The sequence below is a fragment of the Gekko japonicus genome, unplaced genomic scaffold (assembly GCF_001447785.1).
Source record: "Gekko japonicus isolate JY-2015 unplaced genomic scaffold, Gekko_japonicus_V1.1 scaffold1621, whole genome shotgun sequence".
NCBI lineage: Eukaryota > Metazoa > Chordata > Lepidosauria > Squamata > Gekkonidae > Gekko > Gekko japonicus.
The window spans coordinates 306,272-326,556 of record NW_015169826.1 but is presented as its reverse complement, the minus strand read 5'-3'; the positions used below and the strand labels follow the sequence as shown (position 1 = coordinate 326,556).

General features: G+C 49.6%; 2 protein-coding genes across 4 annotated transcripts in view; both read right to left on the bottom strand.

Moving 5' to 3' along the window:
* The window catches only part of LOC107115524 (RNA binding protein fox-1 homolog 1-like), a 42,605-nt gene extending 38,929 nt beyond the window's left edge, over positions 1-3,676 (bottom strand). For both annotated transcript variants that reach the window (XM_015417246.1, XM_015417247.1), the window contains exon 1: positions 3,523-3,676. In XM_015417246.1, coding sequence (XP_015272732.1) covers positions 3,523-3,609 — 87 coding nt within the window. In that variant the 5' untranslated portion in view covers positions 3,610-3,676. The remainder of the gene's footprint in view (positions 1-3,522) is intronic.
* A 9,713-nt stretch (positions 3,677-13,389) lies between these two features.
* JOSD2 (Josephin domain containing 2) overlaps positions 13,390-20,285 on the bottom strand; it is a 15,810-nt gene continuing 8,914 nt past the window's right edge. For both annotated transcript variants that reach the window (XM_015417250.1, XM_015417251.1), the window contains exon 5: positions 13,390-15,041. In XM_015417250.1, coding sequence (XP_015272736.1) covers positions 14,939-15,041 — 103 coding nt within the window. In that variant the 3' untranslated portion in view covers positions 13,390-14,938. The remainder of the gene's footprint in view (positions 15,042-20,285) is intronic.

Below are 20,285 nucleotides of genomic sequence, written 5' to 3'. Positions count from 1 at the left end.
CCTGGGAATCTCCTGGAATTACAGGTAACCTCCGGACAACAGAGATCAGTTCCCCTGGAGGAAAATAGCTGCTCCGTAAGGTGGACTCTATGGCATTATACCCCACTAAGGCCTCTCCTCTCCCCAAACCCCATCCTTCCCAGGGTCCACCTCCATAAATCTCCAGGAATTTCACAACCCGGAGTTGGCCACCCTACTCTGCTGCTTTTCACACTCCTCAGGACCAGTGGGCAATGGTCTTAACCAACTGTAAAGGAGTGTAGTAGGGTGGCACCAGATGAACCCTGCTTATGTTTCAGACTTCTTTTAAAAATAAATTTTAAGCATATAATCCATATTTTCAGAAGAGTACAAATTCTAAAGAAAAGTCAATTGGCCAAAGAGCGGGTGGGGAGCTGGCATCCAGGTTGAGGGCACTACCTGTGGTGAGGCCTGGTACCCTACCCCCCGTCCAGGATGGCATATGGCGTGATCCTCCTTTCCTTTAGGCACCAGGCCAAACCATTTCTTTACCCAGGCTTTTAACTCAGGGCATCTCTTGAGATTTTTTAATGGTCTGTTCCTAGCCTGAGGACTGTTTTATTAATATCATTTTACTGCTCCATTTTATGTGCTTTTATGACCCAGCTTGCTTTGGCATGGTTTGTTTTTTTTCTTGACTTGGATTGTTTTATTGGTATATCTTTATCGGTATGATTTGTTTTGATTTGCTTGGGTTTTGTTTTATCGTTATTACCGTAGCAGGGTTATTTTTGGGCAGGAACGCACAGGAACGGTGTTCCGGCTGGCTCCCGAGTTGGCCACGCCCAGCAGGAACTCATTAGCATAATAGGCCACACCCAACAGCAGGAACTCATTAGGATTGGCTACATTAGGGGTGTGTGGCCTAACATGCAAAGAAGTTCCTGCTACAAAAAAGCCCTGGGTTTTGACAATAAACAAGGTAAACAGAATAAGAAGCAAAAGGTGGATGTGGCTGGATGACCACACTTCTGGTAACATGGGGGTGTGGCCTAATATGCTATTGAGCTGTGCTGTCAGGGGTGTGACCTAATATGCTAATGATTTTCTTCTGTTGGGTGTGGCCTATTATGCTAATGAGTTCCTGCTGGGCTTTTTCTACAAAAAAAGCCCTGGTTATTAGCAGATCTGGAAAGGTGGCAGGCAAATGTTCAAAATCAATGAATTAATCACGGTGCTTCATAGGGGTGCCAGAACTCCTTCCTTGAGTTCTTCACTTGTGACATCATCGCGTTTCCAACATTGGGGGCCACGCTCTAGGTTTTTGGCTAAACTCTATGGTTTTTTGGACCTCAACCATACAATTTTGCCCAAAACCTAGATCGTCACTCCCAACATCGGACATACGATGACGTCACTCCTGGGTGACATCATCGCACCAGCACCAGCAGTGCTGGGAAAGGGCTTCTTGGGGGTGGGGCTTCCCCACCAGCCAGCTGGGCTGTGGCGGATTGGCCTCCTCTCCAAAATCAGGGGATCCCCTGACCCCACCAGGGGAATGGCAACCGTAGTGCCTCAGCATAATTCAAGAGTGATTTGAATGTTGGACTAGGATCTGCGAGGCCCAGGAACAAATCCTCACGCTGCCATGAAGACCGCCGGGTGAGCTTGGATCAGTCTCATGCTCTCTGCCTCACCTACCTCGCAGGTTTGTTGTGAGGATAAAACACAGGGGGTTTTTTTGCCAGTTCCTTGGAAGTAGTTTGGGATAAAAAGGCGATGGGATGGAATGAGTGGAACAAATCTAGCTCGCCACCTAGTGGTGCATAACACTAAAAGAGCTAGAACCTTTGGCTGCCAGACAATCTTAGTATCTCCTGGCTATTCTACAGACAATGCCTTATTGTTGTTGTTGTTGTGAAGGGTGGGCGGGAAAAGTCTGTGGACTAGATATGGAAAAACCATGATTTGTCCCCTTCTGAACTAGGAGATTTGCTAGAAGTGAAAACCACTAAATCTGTACGAAGAGAATGAATCGATCCTCCTTGGTAGAGAGCACTTTGGGCACACTTGTAAATCATTAATGTGACATTCACCAGTAATCAGAACACAGTAAGAGAAAAAACAGTGCAGGGAATCTGACAGGAAGTACTGTCTGTCTTCAGAGTGGAAGCAACTGCCCAAACGTATAATTTGTTACCACAAAGCCAGTAATAGTAGATATTAGAGTGTTGGACCAGGAGGTGGGAGATCCAGATTCAAATCCTGAAGTTCGGTGGGTGACCTTCATTAACCAGTGACATACTCTCAGCCTAACCTACCTTACAGATTCAGATGGGTAGCCATGTTGGTCTGAAGCAATAGAACAAAGTTTGACTCCAGTGGCACTTTTAAGACCAACAAAGTATAAGGTGTAAGCTTTCACATGAAGACGTGTGCGTGCACATAAAAGCTTATACCCAGAATTATACTTTGTTGGCCTTAAAGGTGCCACTGGACTCAAACTTTGTTCTGCCTTATAGCGTTGTTGTTGTGAGGGTAAAATGACAGAGCGCACCGCATACATTGCCCTGAGCTGTTTAGAGGAACAGGGATATAAAAATCTGACAGAATTTAAGAATGACAGCATCACTGCAGGGGACAGTACATCTGAGACACCAAAATTTTGATAGCTGGGATATCAAAATGTCTTTGGTTAATCCTGTAAATACCAGTTTGCTAGCCCAGTTAAACTTATTTCCAATGAGATCTCACTCTTCCATTTGAGTCGTTTATAATGCAGTCCTAAGCAGAGTTACAGCCTTCTAAATCCATTGAAGTCCATGGGCTTAGAAAGGCATAACCCTGTTTAGGATTATTCCGTTAGTGCGACATTTTTAGCTTCCGAGACGCATTCGAGTATTCATGTTCACCTATAAACAGGGTCCTGGAAGCTGCATATGATGCCAGGAGTCGCTGTTAAAACTTACGGAGCCTCTTTTGAGGTGCCTTACGTTAAAGAGATTGGGAGCAACCACGTAAAATATGAGAGGCAGCCGTTGCTAGAGGGGACCTGACAAGCCTAACTGAGAAACCTGGCCCGAGAGCGCAGCGAAGCCCCAAGATGGAGACGATCGACGGAGTCTGAGTAATTCATACTCCCTTCAACCCCTTTTCCCTTTGGGGCATTAAACAGTAGTTGGGAATGTCTCTGCGGCCTCCCCGTTTTAACCTTGCGAAGGGTGCTTTATTAAATCTACAGAGACATCACCCGTGACTGTCCTGTGACAGAGTCCATCTGGCGCAACACCGAGGAGAATTCACAGAATCAGGTCAAAAAAACGGATTGCTCTCTCTCCGTTCCCACAGAAGCCGTAAATACCTCTCCCCTTACAAGGAAGAGACGTTCTCCCTCGGAGCGTGATTCTGTAAAAATAACTCCGGAATGAAGGGAATTATCTGCGGGGGTGGCGTTATCAGCTGTCCCCTCAAGACCACCAGCTAGCCGCAGCTGGGCCTTGTCAATGACATGGAGATCACACCCCGGTGCCCGCACTCACACCCCCCCCGAAATCGACATACCTGAACCAGCCCGGAGTAACATTGGGGTGCCGGTGGGTAGACGGGTAGGCTGTAGGGGTGCAGAACCACAGCCGGAGGGGACAGCATGGCACATAATAAAGTCAGGGCCCGATCACCCAGTCCCAAAAGGAGTCACGCACACCTCTGTCCAAGCGGCTTTGGCACCAGCTGAGGGAGTGCTGAGTGGCAGATGGGACGGTGCCATTGAAAGACGCCAACAGCTGCAGAGAACACAAGCGCCTGTCACAGGCTGCCTGGGCAAGAGCATCTGCACGGGGATGGAGACTCACCGGGGGGGACACATGATTTCATGTGGCATAAAGCAAGCATCAAGGTAATTGCAGGGATAGATATGACGGTTTCCACAGGCTTATGGCTGTCCCGTCACCATTTTCTTTTGTGCATCTCACATGCGCATAGGCTGAGAAGCTACCCGTGTTACACTTTCTCTTCTAGGCCCGAGTATTATTACGGAGCTATTGTTTTTGCTGAGTCTCAGTTCTCCTCACTACAGCCCCCATCCCACATGGGTTTTGTACATGCAGGTCCCAAGATCCCCAGCATAGCCTTTTTTGGTGCCTACACTGGACTCTTCCTCCCTTTGTCATCCACAGAAATCTGGTGGGATCCAGCCCATTTTTTAAAATGTATTTAGGTAATTTGGTTTCCCACTTTCCAGTGTGGACTCAAATGGCTTACCCAAAACACAATTTAAATGGAGACTCAGTGCGGTTTAGTGTTGGACTAGTATAAAGGAGCTGCGGTGGCTCAAGTGGTTAAGACGCTGAACTGCAGGCTGTGGAAGGTCAGTAGTTCAGCAGTTCAAGACCCGAGTGTGCCGCATGACGGAGTGAGCTCCCGTCTCTAGTTCCAGCTCCTGCCAACCTAGCAGTTCGAAAGCAAGACATTGCAAGTAGATAAATAGGTACCACTTCGGTGGGAAGGTAACAGCGTTCCGTGCGCCTTGGTGTTTAGTCATGCCGGCCACATGACCACGGAAACGTCTTCGGACAGCGCTGGCTCTTCGGCTTTGAAACGGAGATGAGCACTGCAACCCTAGAGTCAGACTCGACTGGCTTTCGAGCAAGGTAACCTTTACCTTTTAGTATCTATGTATGCCAACCTAGCAGTTCGAAAGCAAGAAATTGCAAGTAGATAAATAGGTACCACTTCGGTGGGAAGGTAACAGCGTTCCGTGCGCCTTGGTGTTTAGTCATGCCGGCCACATGACCATGGAAACGTCTTTGGACAGCGCTGGCTCTTCGGCTTTGAAACGGAGATGAGCACTGCAACCCTAGAGTCAGACTCGACTGGCTTTCGAGCAAGGGAACCTTTACCGTTTTAGTATCTGGGAGGCTCAGGTTAAAATCCCTGCTTGGTGTAGTGGTTAAGAGCAGCAGACTCTAATCTGGAGAACCGAGTTTGATTCTCTGCTTCTCCACATGCAGCCACCTGGGTGACCTTGAGCCAGTCACTGTTCTTTCAAGGGCAGTTTCTCTCAGAGCTCTCTCAGCCCCACCTACCTCACAGGGTGTCTGTTGTGGGGAGAGGAAGTGAAGGCGATTGTAAGCTGCTCTGAGACTCCGAGTGAAGGGCGGGGTATAAATCCAATCTCTTCTTCTTCCTCCTCCTGCGAAAGCTCAATGGCCCAGTCATTTTTGCACTCAGCCTGACCTACCACACAGAGCTGTTTTTTGTAAGGATAAAATGGAGGGGGGGGGAGAACAGCACTGCAAGCTACTTTGTGTTCCTCACTGGGGACTTTAATTGAGCAGGAGGAAGAATAAATAAATAAAGGTATAAAACCCAGAATAAATAAATAATTGAACAACAAAACAAAAATAAAACACCCTCAAGGAGTACAATGTATCCACTGGGCCAGCTCACTCTAGGCCAGTGGTGGCGAACCTATGGCACGGGTGCCAGAGGTGGCACTCAGAGCCCTCTCTGTGGGCACGCGTGCCATCGCCCCAGCCAGGCCCAGACCATCATTAAAGGGTCGAATTCTCTGCCAAATAATTTCAAGTAAATGAAAGCATTTGGGATTGCTTTCCTTAGTTTGTTTGGATCATCTTAAGTTAACGTATGAGTTGTTTTTTCTAAAGTAGAACCTCAGCATTCAGGTTAAATTGCCGTGTTGGCACTTTGCGATAAATGAGTGGGTTTTGGGTCGCAGTTTGGGCACTCAGTCTCTAAAAGGTTTGCCATCACTGCTCTAGGCCATGGGCTAAGACCAAGGGCCACGAATGCTTTGCTTTGAGCCCTTCAGCTCATGCCAAAAAGGCTTGATCCTCTGGCCACACTGGGGTTGCCTGGACTGGGAAATTCCTGGAGATTTTTTTTGGCCACTTCTGCACTGTCGGGTTTGTCACTCTTTTGTCCCTATTGCTTCAGGGTTCCCCCACCCCCCATGTGTTTTGCTCTCTCTGGTAGTCCCAGAGGGACCAAAACACATGTGAAAAAGGGGGGGGGGACGGACCCAAAGCCATAGGGACAAAAGACTGACAAGAATGACAGTGTGGCAGTGAAGGCGCCTGGGGAGAGCAGGGTACAGGGAGAGGAGGGACGCCAGCAGGGTATAATGCCATACAGTCCACCCTCCAAAGCAGCCATTTTATCCAGGGGAAACACATCTCTGTAGTCTGGAGATCAGTCATAATTCCAGGCAGGGGTCATTTCGTAGAAAAAGAGGTGCAGGAGCTCATTAGCATAACTTATTTGCATATGCAACAACCCCTGACATCACCGGAAGTGTGTCAGAAGGCAACACCCACTGCTCAGGCTCCACTGGACTGTTTTGGATTGCTAGCTATGGGGGGAGACGCACAGATCTGCCCTTGCAGATCCCCCATGGCCCACCCCCCAATCAAGCCCCTGCCACTGCCACCACCCCACAGGTGCCGGGAAAGATGGGTGGCGGGGTTCTGGAGGCCTTCCCCAGGCTCTGCACCTCAGTGCGGGTGGGGGGGGGGAGGCTCTGCAACTTACCTGGCTGCTTCTTGCTTTGACTGAGGGCTGCTGAGAGCAGGGGGTGGGGCTTGTTGCATATGCCCGCCCCCTGGGCTCTTTACTGCCGGAGCTCCGCTCCTGTGCGCTCCCACAGAAAATGACCCCTGATTCCAGGAGACCTCCAGTGCCCAGCTGGAGGTTGGCAACTCTAGACCACACTCTGGCTTCAATACCTGAAACAGGAAGTGAAACAGCAGCTCTTCCCAAATCTTATGCAGCAGGCTGACTTGGTCCCCTGACTTGCTAATGTATCTAGAGCACAACGCAGTCAAGTCAAGCACTTACAGCCTTATTCATGTCAATGGGAACATGTGTGTGTGTAAATATGTGCTTCATTTATAGCTTTGCCTAGTGCTGTTAGCAACCTCAGACAAGGGAGTATGAGGGGACATGTAAATATTAGAATCGAAAAAGAAAGCCTAACTCTCAAAGCACAGAGTAACAAGAAATCCAAGCAAGGGGAAGGGGGGGTTGCAAGCTCTGCGAAAGAAAATGGGAAGTGAACACAAAGGAACACCAGCAAAGGGAGGGGGGCTCTCTTGAAACTGACATGACTAGTTTGAAACTGACAAGAGTGTTTCCAACGCTGGAGAATTCCTCTGCCCCCCCCAAGTGCTTTGAAGTTTGGTAAACATTTTGACTGGAGACAGTCTTGGAAAGTTTTGCCAGTTGACCTGCCACAAACTTCAGTTCATGAACCACAAACCATCCAAAATTCGTCACGTTTGTGAGCCAGTTCGTGCCCATCCCTACTGGTGACCTTACTGGTCCGGCTTTACAGACATCACCTCCCCCACTCACCAAAATTTATTTCACCACTACGTGCTCCTCTGCTCCATCCTGAGGCACATGTACAAGGAAGTGAAGCCCTCCAGATAAAGCTGGAAGAACAAGACCCTGGTTGAGAAGAGACCAGGAGATGATCCATCTGTCCAAGCTCTACGTGGAAACATCTATGCCTTCGTTCCTATTTAAGCAACCGTGTCCCATGAGAAGCAATTAACCAGAGCAGTATGCTTTGTGGCAAACCTGAGAGCCCATTCACCACCTCATAAATGTGCAGCATTAGCATGCCAGTGTAACATCTTACCTGTGCCCAGGGCTTTTTTTGTAGAAAAAGCCCAGCAGGAACTCATTAGCATAATAGACCACACCCAACAGCAGAAACTCATTAGCATATTAGGCCACACCCCTGACAACATCGCTCATTAGCATGTTACCAGAAGTGTGGTCATCCAGCCACACCCACCTTTTGCTTCTTATTCTGTTTACCTTGTTTGATGTCAAAACTCAGGGCTTTTTTTGTAGCAGGAACTCCTTTGCATGTTAGGCCACACACCCCTAAAGTAGCCAATCCTAATGAGTTTCTGCTGTTGGGCGTGGCGTATTATGCTAATGAGTTCCTGCTGGGCGTGGCCAACTTGGGAGCCAGCCGGAACTTCGTTCCTGTGCGTTCCTGCCCAAAAATAGCCCTGCCTGTGCCACAGGTCTCTGGCATGTTAACATGGGCCAGGGTGTGTTTCAGGGGTCATTTCTTGCAGGAGCGCACAGGAGCGGCGCTCCGGCAGTAAAGAGCCCAGGGGGCGGGCACATGCAACAAGCTGCACTCCCTGCTCCCAGCAGCCCTCATTCAGAGCAAGAAGCAGCCAGGTAAGTTGCAGAGCTTCCCCCGCCCCGCCCCCCGTCCAAAACAGTCCAGTGGCACCTTTAAGACCAAGTTTTATTCAGGTACAAGTTCTCCCTCTTCTGCGAGGGCAGATCTTCACGTCCCCCCCCCAATCCAAAACAGTCCAGTGGAGCCTGAGCGGTGGGTGTTGCCATCTGACACACTTCCGGTGATGTCAGGGGGTGTGGCATATGCAAATAAGTTATGTTAATGAGTTCCTGCACCTCTTTTTCTACGAAATGACCCGAGGACACTAGTTGCATGGGACAAAGCTGGAGTCCAGTGGCACCTTTAAGACTAACAGAGTTTAATTCAGAGTATAAGCTTTCGTGTCAGCACCATTAACAAAGGCTGGAGCTACAAACCCTCCTACGCAGACGAAGGCTAAAGAAGAATTTTTGCTCCATATGATGAGGACTCTGTCTGTGCTACTTTCTCATGCAGCAATGATCACTACCAACCCATCTGAGAGACTCACGCACTCATTAGCATAATAGGCCACACCCAACAGCAGAAACTCATTAGGATTGGCTACATTAGGGGTGTGTGGCCTAACATGCAAAGGAGTTCCTGCTACAAAAAAAGGCCCTGGGTTTTGACAACAAGGTAAACAGAATAACGAGCAAAAGGTGGGTGTGGCTGGATAACCACACTTCTGGTAACATGTGGGTGTGGCCTAATGTGCTAATGAGCTGTGCCGTCAGGGGTGCGGCCTAATGTGCTAATGAGCTGTGCCGTCAGGGGTGCGGCCTAATGTGCTAATGAGCTGTGCCGTCAGGGGTGCGGCCTAATGTGCTAATGAGCTGTGCCGTCAGGGGTGCGGCCTAATGTGCTAATGAGCTGTGCCGTCAGGGGTGCGGCCTAATGTGCTAATGAGCTGTGCCATCAGGGGTGTGGCCCAATATGCTAATGAGTTCCTGCTGTTGGGTGTGACCTATTATGCTAATGAGTTCCTGCTGGGCTTTTTCTACAAAAAGAGCCCTGCTTGAGTCACAGGGTTGTTGTTGTGAGGATAACATGCTAAAACTGCAATGGTTGCAGCATTTCTCTCCCCCACCCTTTTCTGGAGATTTGAACCCGCCTACATGACGAGACGTTATTGGCAAAACTCTCTGCTGCTTCCTAGTGTCCCAAGGAGACCCTGCAGAGATCAGGATTCAGGAACATTTTGGTTTGGCTTCAGGTGGTGGTAGCTGTGCTGGTCCGAAGCAACAGAACAAAGTCTGAGTCCGGTGGCACCTTTAAGACCGACAAAGTTTTATGCTGGGTGTAAAAGCTTTTGTGTAACGTGAAACCTTATACCCAGAATTAAATGTTGTTGGTCTGAAAGGTGCCACTGGACTCAACCTTTGTTCTGTTTTGGTTTGGCATACAGTTGGGGAGGGGGGGTATCTTCCCAACAGGCTATGTTTTCAGTCCGAGCACCAAACAGCAGCAACATTATTCGGAAGGTGCTGGAGCAGCAGCAACAAAAGACAGGGGGGAAACAATGACTGCATTTTTCCTGACACGCTGAGCGCAAGCCAGGCCCCAGTGGGTTGAATGGGGCCTCAGGGGCATGCCTCGGTCCCTTGGGAGAGCCGGCCCTGTAGGCTGAGCAAAATCGTCTGCCGCGTTGCTGTTTGGCACTGCTGATTGGGCTTGCCAGCCTCTGCTGCAGCATGAACGCCTCCATCTGTACAATTCGGGATCTATTTTATTTTTTCTCAAAACGTGTGCGCTGTTTTTTCCAAGGAATTTGTGTTTCAATGTTTAGGATGCCAGACCAGGATCCATGAGGCTCGGGTTCAAATCCCCAGTGTGCCATGGAAGCTCACCAGGTGATGTTGGGCAGTGTTCCCTCTAAGCTGAGTTAGTGTGAGCTAGCTCACAGTTTTGTAGCCTCCGGCACACACATTTTTGTCTTAGCTCAGGAAGGATGGCTCAAGAGCAAACTAATTTATACAGTAGTCAAATTGCTTGCTCACAACTTTAATGCCAGTAGCTCACAAAGTAGAATTTTTGCTCACAAGACTCCACAGCTTAGAGGGAACATTGATGTTGGGCCAATCATGTTCTCTCCGCAGCGGGGAAATTGCTGTGAGAATTCAATGGGAGGAGAGGAGGTCAATGTTCTAACGTACTCCGGGACCCCATGAAGGAGAAAAGCTGGGCACAGATACCCAAATACATAAGTTGTGTCTCTCTCTCTCTGGTATTTGTGTGCGTGTGTGTGTGTCTGCACCTGGAAGTCAAGGCGACCTCTGGTGACTGACCCCTACTGGGGTCCTGGAGGATATTCAGAGAGGTGGCTGAATAAAGCCTGCCCCTGTCCTCCCAGCCCTGGTATTCCCTGGAAGTATCCTATCCAAGCACTAACCACAGTCAACCCTGCTTAGCTTCTGAGATCTGGCTTGCCTGGGCTATCCAGGTGAGGGCAAATAAATAAGTTCTTGTTGTAGGGTTGCCAGCTTTGGGTTGGGAACTTCCTGGAAATTCTGTGGATAAAGCCTGGGGAGGGGGGGATTTGGGAGGGGACGGACCTCAGCCGAACAGAATGCCACAGACACCAACTTCCAAAGCAGCTGTTTTCTCCAAGGGAACGGAACTTTGTCATCTGAACAGCAGTGGTAGTTCCAGGAAATCTCCAGCCATCACCTGGAGGTTGGCAACCCTGTCTTGGTGGCTAACAAGAAAGTCATGTGGGTAGAAAACAAACCTTGGGGCCTGTGCTTTCCTTAGCTGCAGGCCACTGAAAGAATCCAGCAGTTGGAGTAATGATTTTAAATGGAGGGCTGAAGCAGTTGGCATCCCACATCAACAGGGCTGGCCAATAGAGGGCTCTCCAAACAGATCCCCCCCTCACTCTGCCGTAAAGCATGCTTAGTTAACTTCTGCCCTTCCTACTCAGTTTAACCTACTTTGCAGGGCTGTTGTGATAAACCAGAGGGTTAACTGTACACTAGCCGAAGCTCTTCAGGGGACAGGCAAGATTAAATGTACTAGATAGACAGGGATAATACTTGGATCCTATTATGACGGCATCACAAGGAGAATCAAAATTGTAAGGCATTCTCTGCGCATCCCAGAACGGCGTTACAAAACCTTCCGTCACCGAAACCTCCCCCCCTTTACACTCCAATCCTACGCAAAGTAGGGCGTGAGCGAGCCATTTGGAGGGCCCAAGGGACACACAACTCTGCACAGCTTCGGGTTATAAATTTGAACCGTGCTACAAAGGCAAGGCATGTGCCATAAAGAACAAGACAGCAGAAGTTGCACTGGGGGGGGGGAAATAATGTATAAAGATTTTTTTTTAAAGACCTTATAAACTGCACACATCCAGCTCTGTGAGGAAGTCAAATCAATGGACCTTAAGTACCAGTTACTTTACGGCTGTTCTTGCCTGGCTGAGGCTGTACCTCTGTCTCTGGAGGGATGAAGGAGGAAGAGAGACCAGCATGAAAATTAAGGGAAATGTTGTAGGTTTGCTTTGGAGGGCCAGCCAATGGCTTTTCCCAGACTTAACCCACTTGCAAAGGCCACAGGCCCACTTTGCTGCCCCTGAGGACAAGCGGGCCAGGACCTTGGGCCCATTCTCTCTGGCAACCAAAACGGGAGAAACTGGCTGTACAGGCCGCAGGAGAAGGCCGAGAGCCTTCGAATCAGGGAAAGCCCCCTCCGGCTTGGCCACTCTCCCTTTTGCCCTGGGGGCGGTTCTGTGTATGGTACGGCCAGCTTGGTGTCGAAGTTGAAGTGCTGTGCTAGGAAATGGTGTGAAGGGGAAAATGGTAGCCGGCCGGCCAAGAATGCCCCTTGAACTCCTTGGAGGAAGGGTGGAATGAAAATGTGCTGAATAAATTAATCTGTGAAAAGACATGTGACGGTCACCTCAAGGCTAGACTACTGTAACACTCTCTACACGGAGCTGCCCTTGGTGCAAATCCGGAGGTTGCAGCTAGTGCAGAACGCCGCGGCCAGCCTATTGCTGTGTCTCCCTAGATGGGAGCACATCCAGCCTGCACTGGCTGCCAATAGTATACCAAATTTGCTTCAAGGTGCTGGTACTTACCTTTAAAGCCCTATATGGCCAGGGTCCGACATATCTGAGGGACCGCCTTTCCCCATATATACCCCAGCGAGCACTACAGTCAGGGATGCAACATTGACTGGTCATTCCAGGCCCTAGGGAGGCCAGGCTCACGGCCACTAGAGCCAGGGCTTTCTCAGTGGTGGCTCCTTACTGGTGGAATGAACTCCCAGAAGAGATCAGGGACCTGCGGGATCTTATGCAGTTCCGCAGGGCCTGCAAGACGGAGCTCTTCCACCAGGCATTCAACTAGGAGCCGCCCTTATTACCACCAACGACCACCACTAATATCTGCATAGAGACTGGCTGTTGTGAGGCAGAGTCAAACCACCTGCGAGCCAGTAGCTGTGGAGCTACATGATATGCTATGCCATCTTGGTAAACTAGGGTTGCCAACCCCGAGAGCGTCCCCCGCGGGGGGGGCCGCACGACATAGGGCACGTTGGGGGCGTGGCCCAGATCGTCGGGGGGGGGAACCATATGGTTCCCCCCTGACGGTCTTGGCCACGCCCCCAACGTGCTACGTTGTGCGTCACTTCCAGTGATGTTCTGGCGGCACGCGCGCACATCCCCAGCCAGCTCCCGGAGCGAGAAGACGCTCCCCCCACCGGTGAGTAAATTAGATTTGGCAACCCTATGGTAAACAACAACTACAGAGTACATTTATTTAAATGTTGATTAAATGTTTTAATAATGTTTTGAGCTTTAATGTGTTATATATGAATCTGGCATCGAGCCAGGCAGTGTGAGCCGCCCTGAGCCCGCTTGCGGGGAGGATGGATTATAAATATAATAAACAAACAAGCATTCATCCATTCGGCCCAGCCAAAACCATTATACAAGACATTTACAGTGTAACCCGGGACAGAGGAATACCCTAAGACCCCTGAGCCCAATGTCCTTGGAGGGGGGTGTCATTCTGCTTAGGTTGGCACTGCTAGTTACCCACCTGGTTCTCCCCAGGGCCTTACACCTGCCACAACACACCAACCACCACCACAGCCTTCCGTTGTGGCAAAACCCTCGACCCCCGCAACTTAATAGTCACATTTACCCTGCCCTATATGCTCCTCATAAAAGAGACTTAGCGGTGGACATCCCCCCTCCCCGGTATAAATACCACACAACAATGAGCCACAAAAGGCTGGCACACACTTTATTTGGTTTTGCATTTCAGCTTTGCAAAGAGCTTCAAGGTCGGGTTGAGTTCTTTTCCAGGAAGGAGGCGTGTAGCGGGGTGCGCAGGCAGCCAAAAGATACAGAAGTCACAGGCCTGGCGTACGGAGCTCAGCACTGCACCCAAAGCCCACTGCCTGACCACACGACAGAAGCCCTGGCCCAACCTCCATGCTGGTTTCTGACCTTTCACGAGACACCACCCCACCTGTTTCCACGAGTTCCCTCCTCATGAGGACTAGAATCCTGCTTTTCCTTACCGGGGGGGGGGGGGGAGTAGAAGACTCTCTCGCTTATATGGTTCACGAGAGTAGCCAACTTATTTTTAACCCTTTGGGAGTTTTTATACTTAAAAAAAACCCCAAACAGCTGCACAACAGATAAAAATTCAGCACATGCAGCTTTTCTCCACAAAAGCTTTGCCTGGGGGGGTCTTGGGTTCTGTGGATCTGAGTTCCACTGCTTGGACACAAGCTCAGTAGACTCTCGATTCCCAGCTCCCCATGACCCTTGTCTCCCTCGTACCTCAAGCTAGCACCTTATCAGATGGCTTCTTCCTTCCCAATCCTAGAATAATAATAATAATCTCCCTTTATCCTGCTCCACTTGTAACTTCTCCACACCTCTCCTTGATCCCATTTTCTCAGCGGCCAGCCGTCGAGCATCCCCTGCAAATGCCATTCTGACCTGTGGTAACGGGCAGACTTCTAGAAAGCCGAGTGGGACAGTCCCCTCACTTACGGCTTGATTCCTGTGTTGACTGCTCAAGTGCCCTCCACCACTATAAACCCAAAGACGCCTGGCCAACTCGTAGTGCTCCCGCTTTCCCCCAAACTTGTTCAGACCGGCCTCACTCAAAAACCTCTCTCGAAACACTTTGTCGGGTGTCAGCCCTGAAAGGAGCGGGCAGCAGGTTCAAGGCAAACAAACAGATCATAATAAAGGAAGGAAGTTCTTGCTTGGGCCGTGGAACTTTTCATGCATCAGCAGAAACAGCTTTTATAAAAAATATGCAAAGAAGAGGTCTGCCAGGGACGACGGGCCGTGACACCTACAAACGCAACCTCTGCATCCAGACGCACGTTGATACCGCAGACCGACACACTCTGAGGACCGGCCGGGTTGGGTTATCGCCCCCCACGCCCTGCTTGCGAACTCCTCGCCCCAAAGAGGTCACTATTGGAAGACCCAGCGTGGCTATTCTTATCGCTTAATTCAATGTGCCAGGAGGAGACCCTCCACCATTTTGTACTGCAGCCTTTATTCCGTACTATCCCAGGACAGGCCGAGTTTTTGAAAAGCAAGGGAAAGCCGGGGAGAGGGGAGGCCCTTATATCCTGGAGGAGAGGGAAGATGGATTTCAGGAAGTCAGCTCCGAGACTGGCAGTGCGACGGGAGTGCGCTGCCCCCTCCTCCCCACGTCACATGCAGCCATCGTAAGGAGTGGGGTACAGCAGATGGCTCTGGGTGCAGATGGCTTTCTTTGGTGCCAAGGTTCACTTGACGGTGCTTAGCCAGCTCCCGGCTTCTTCTGCCTCATGGGGCACAACCAGTAGCAACTCGCAGGGACCCTGAGAAAGCACCTCTTGGAGGAATAACCTGCAAGGGGATACAAAGAGGGTCAGGGAACGGGACTTCCTAACAACAGGGACCAATTCTTTTGTTTCCAACTGGTATTGTCAGATCCAGAAGAAAATACATTCTATAGGTGTCTCTTTGGACAACCTCTGCATGTTAAGCGAAACGCAGGCATTTAGAATTTTGAAACAGAGGGTCCTAGATATGGAGAAACAGACGATCTGTTCTCTTGAACACAAAACTTGCTCCCCTTTAGCATTTGGTATCTTTCCAGAATATGGACTGCCTGCCGCTTACCATTCCCAGATTACCGCACCCCAGTTACGCCGCTCTTTTATGTTAGCAAGACTCAATGTTTTACCCTCAGCGGTATTGTCTGGGAGGTTGGCCAACACTCCCTATCAAGAAAGACTTTGTCCATGTAAAGGAAGGCACCCAGAAATGGTAGCCCATGTTCTACTTCATTGTGATTTTTATGGGGAAGTGCGGGACTGTATAATTAAACCTATGGTGTCTAACTTTCACGATCTATCTGAGGCTAAGTATCTCTTTTATTTTATTTATTTATTATATTTATAACCCGCCCTCCCCACAAGCGGGCTCAGGGCGGCTCACATTGCCTGGCACAGTGTGCCCGGTTCCTACACATCAAACATTTAAAACTTAAAACACTATTAAAACATTTAACCAATCAACAATATGCAAGTAAAGTGCAGTCAGTGATTATTACCCAAGATGGCATAACATGTCATGGAGGCTCAGATGGTTACAGGCGCCTAAGCGTATTGGCTCAAACTCACTACAGCCAGCCTCCACCATAGGTATTAATAGTGGTCGTTGATGGTAATGTGGGCGGCTCCTAATTGAAGGCCTGGTGGAAGAGCTCCGTCTCGCAGGCCCTGCGGAACTGCATAAGATCCCGCAGGGCCCTGATCTCCTCCGGGAGCTCGTTCCACCAGTAAGGAGCCGCCACATATCTGACCTATGTTCCCACATCACAAGTTCAGTTGCAAGGTACCTTCTGGCTGCCATAACAACCAGGGAGCAAAAGTCTAGCTTTCCTATGTGATGCTCGATTGTTTTTATAACTGAAATTCTCTGTAAATTGGCCATGTTGTACCTTTTTTCTTTTTATGCCAATAAAGGTATTTGGATTGGATTGGATAAAAGCAGGGACAACACTAGAGGACACATGAAGTTGACTTTTACCAAGTCACACTATTGGGTTATCTAGGACAGTATTGTCTACTCTGACTGGCCGTGGCTCTCCAGGGTTTTGTGTCACCGACTACCGAATCCTTTTAACTGGAGATGATGTGAATTGAACCGGGGACCTAATGCATGGAAAAGAGACACGCTAACACTGAGCCACAGCCCCATCCCTGGCTGCTTTCCCACATCACTGGATAACGCACTCTCAGTGCATTAATTGCAGCTGCACTTTTCCTGTGCGGGACGGGAAAATCCAGTTGCAAATGGTTGCGAGAGCACTTTGAGGGTGAATTCTCCAATGGTGTGTGCAAGCGGCCCCTGAGAGCACACCACCAGCTATTCTCAGCATTTGAGCACCTTCCCCGGGAGACTGCAGTCTTCGGAGTGCTGCTTCTCCCACACACACTCTCCACTCCACACGCCTGTACTAGAGGCACCAGTAAGGATGACGTCCTCCAGGGCATCCCAAAGAGGAGCCGCAAAAGGTAACAGGAGAGTTAGTGGGCTGGTCTTTAAAATAGTAAGATGCCCAGTAGCGCCTTGAAGACTAACAAACTTTATTGTAGCATCAGCTTTCGAGAAACACTGCTCTCTTTGTCAGGTGCACGGAGGGTATGAAGAACCTGGCCAGAGATATATAGGTGGGGACCCTCCATGCACCTGACGTGTTTCTCGAAAGCTGATGCTACAATAAAGTTTGTTAGTCTTCAAGGCGCTACTGGGCATCTTACTATTTTGCAACAACAGACTAACACGGCTAACTCCACTGGATCTATGGGCTGGTCTTTGCAATTCAAAAAGAGCAAAGTGCTGCAGCATCTTGTGACCCACCCTGAGCCTGCTTGCAGGGGAGGGCGGGATGTCAATCAAATAAAATCAGTCAATCAATCAATCTTTCGGAATAACTAGTCATGTGTACCACTGACTTCCATGTTCTCTGGGGCCGTAGGGCTCTTTTTGTAACAGGAACTCCTTTGCATATTAGGCCACACACCCCTAATGTAGCCAATCCTCCAAGAGCTTACAGAGCTTACAGGAGCTACTGTAAGCTCTTGGGGGATTGGCTACATTAGGGGTGTGTCACTTAATATGCAAATGAGTACCTGCTACAAAAAGAGCCCCATCCCACACTGCCTATAAACTGCCTCCCACTAGAGAGAGGTTTGACAGGTAACATGAACTCATGAAGCTGCCTTACATTGAATCAGATCCTTGGTCCATCAAAGTCAATATTGTCTTTTCAGACTAGCTACAGCTCTCCAGGGTTTCCAACAGAGGTCTTTCCCATCACTTACCACCTGATCCTTTAACTGGCAATGCTGGGGATTGAACCTGGGACCTTCTGCATGCCAAGCAGATGTTCTACAACTGAGCCACAGCCCCTCCCCTACGGTCAATGTTGGATGATCTTCTGTTTGTACTAACTAGTTGTGCCGGGAACGGCTATGCTGAGACTTTCAATCCTGTTGCTCCAGCAACTGTTTTGAGACTTGATTCAGCCTCAACAATTAAATCTGACTGAGTGCCAGTCTGGTACAGCGGTTAAGAATAGGATTTAGGATCTGGGAGAGCCAGGATCAGAATCCCCCGCTCTTGCCATAAAGCCTGCTGGATGACCTCGATAATTACCAGAGTCATATCCAATGCGCCCTCTAAGCTGTGGAGTCTTGTGAGCAGAAATTCTACTTTGTGAGCTACTGGCATTAAAGTTGTGAGCGAGCAGTTTGGCTACTGCATAAATTAGTGTGCTCTGGACTCTGGAGCCCTCCTTCCTGAGCTAGGGCAAAAATGTGTGAGCCGGAGACTAAAAAACTGTGAGCTAGCCCACACTAACTCACCTTAGAGGGAACATTGGTCTTAGCTGTGTTAGTCTCTTTTAGCAAAATGAAAACAGAAGTCCCGGGGCCCCTTAAAGACTCAAGAGCATTTCCCCCAGCCTGAGCTTTCCTGAGTCAGAGCTCACTTCTTCAGATGCTACAAAGAGGAAACAGCCCACATTTTTATAGGGAAAATTAGAAAAGGGGGAGAGAGCACGGGGGATGGAGTTTAGGGCAGAGAGACGTTTGGTATAAATCCTTCAGGGGTGAAGGGATTAGGTTGTTCCACAGAATGGATGAGGAGAGAGGTCACAGCTCCCAGCTTCTCTGTCATGCTTCTACAGTCCCGCAGGGCCTGCAAGACGGAGCTCTTCCGCCAGGCTTCCGCGTAGGAGCCGCCGCCGCCACTACTACCAACGTATGAGCGCAGAGCAGTACCGCCGGGCTGGTGTTGATTGACCATGGAACATCACGGTCCGTGGCATCCTCCTTGTGGATCCCAATGTGATGTGCAATAGGTAGGGAGCACGTAAATCGCGATGGAGCCTGTGAACGTCCACTTGTGTTGAATCGTTTTAGCTTTTATTTTATTGCACTGTGTACCTTAACTGGTTTTAAATTTGTGGTAAACTTGTGGTATTGTATTATATTTGTGTTTTGTAAGCCGCCCTGAGCCCGCGTACGGGGAGGGCGGGGTATAAATGAAATTAAATAAATAAATAAATAAATAAATGATCTTCTGAACAAAAATGAACAAATATTTAGGAGGATAAACAACAACCAGATTGAGGAAGATGCAGGCCGAAGCACAGTATGCCCACTCATCCACTCACTCTCTTTCAGCCTAATCTACCCTCCCGGGTTCTTACAAAAGCTAAACCTTTCTTACTTAATTTCAGTTCCGCCTTTCTCCTCAAGACTCACTGGAGGAGAGAACGCGGTATGTGGCCCTGAGCTCTCTGGAGGAACAGTGGGATAAAAACATGCAGACTAAAATAAAAATATTTAGGGCATTACAATTTAGGGTTGCCAGGTCCAGGTTGGGAAATACCTGGAGATTCAGGGGGTGGAGCCTGAGGAAGGCGGGGTTCGGGGAGGGGAGGGACTTCAATGGAATATAAAGCCATGGAGTGCACCTTCCAGAGAGCCAGTTTGGGGTAGTGGTCAGGAGTGTGGACTCTGATCTGAACCAGGTTTGATTCCCCACTCCTTCATATGCAGCTGCTGGTGTGACCTCGGGTCAGTCACAAGTTCTCTCAGAGCTGTTCTCTCAGGAGCAGTTCTCGAGAGAGCTCCCTCGGCCCCACCTACCTCACAGGGAGTCCGTTGTGGGGAGGGGAAGGGAAAGGAGGCTGTAAGCCACTCTGAGACTCCTTCGGATAGTGAAGGGCAGTTGTCTCCTGAGGCCTGGGATCATGTTGGGCATTTGCGTCCTGCATGGCACGTGCTTTCCTACCATCTTTCCTAGCCCACGAAACTGGTTCTTGCCTATGACCACGATTACCCAGTTCTCTCTGAATCTGTATGCTGGGAAGCTTTGCCATGAACAGGTGAGGCGTGGGCATTCAAAATAAATAGAAACAGAGGTTAAAAATACCCTGCATCCATCGCACACACAAACACAGACAATCCTGAGAGACTCTCAGTGACATCCCAAGCAGAGCTACACCCTTCTTAGCCCACCAATAAGAATAGCGTTAGAACCCTGTTTAGTAACGCATGGTTACGGGACACCGAGCACCTGGAGTCTAACCCTCTTCCAGCTATTCTATCTTGATTTGATCCAGCATAACCATCGGGGACTGATTGATAGAGACCCAGCATTTCCCCACTCAGGCTTCACCAGGGGTCGTTTCGTAGAAAAAGAGCTAGGGGAACTCATTAGCATAACTCATTAGCATATGCCACACCCCCTGACATCACCGGAAGTGTGTCATAAGGCCACACCCCCTGACATCACCGGAAGTGTGTCATAAGGCCACACCCCCTGACATCACCGGAAGTGTGTCATAAGGCCACACCCCCTGACATCACCGGAAGTGTGTCATAAGGCCGCACCCCCTGACATCACCGGAAGTGTGTCATAAGGCCACACTCCCTGACATCACCGGAAGTGTGTCATAAGGCCACGCCCCCTGACATCACCGGAAGTGTGTCATAAGGCCACGCCCCCTGACATCACCGGAAGTGTGTCATAAGGCCACACCCCCCGCCCCCAATGATCCCGGCTGCCGCC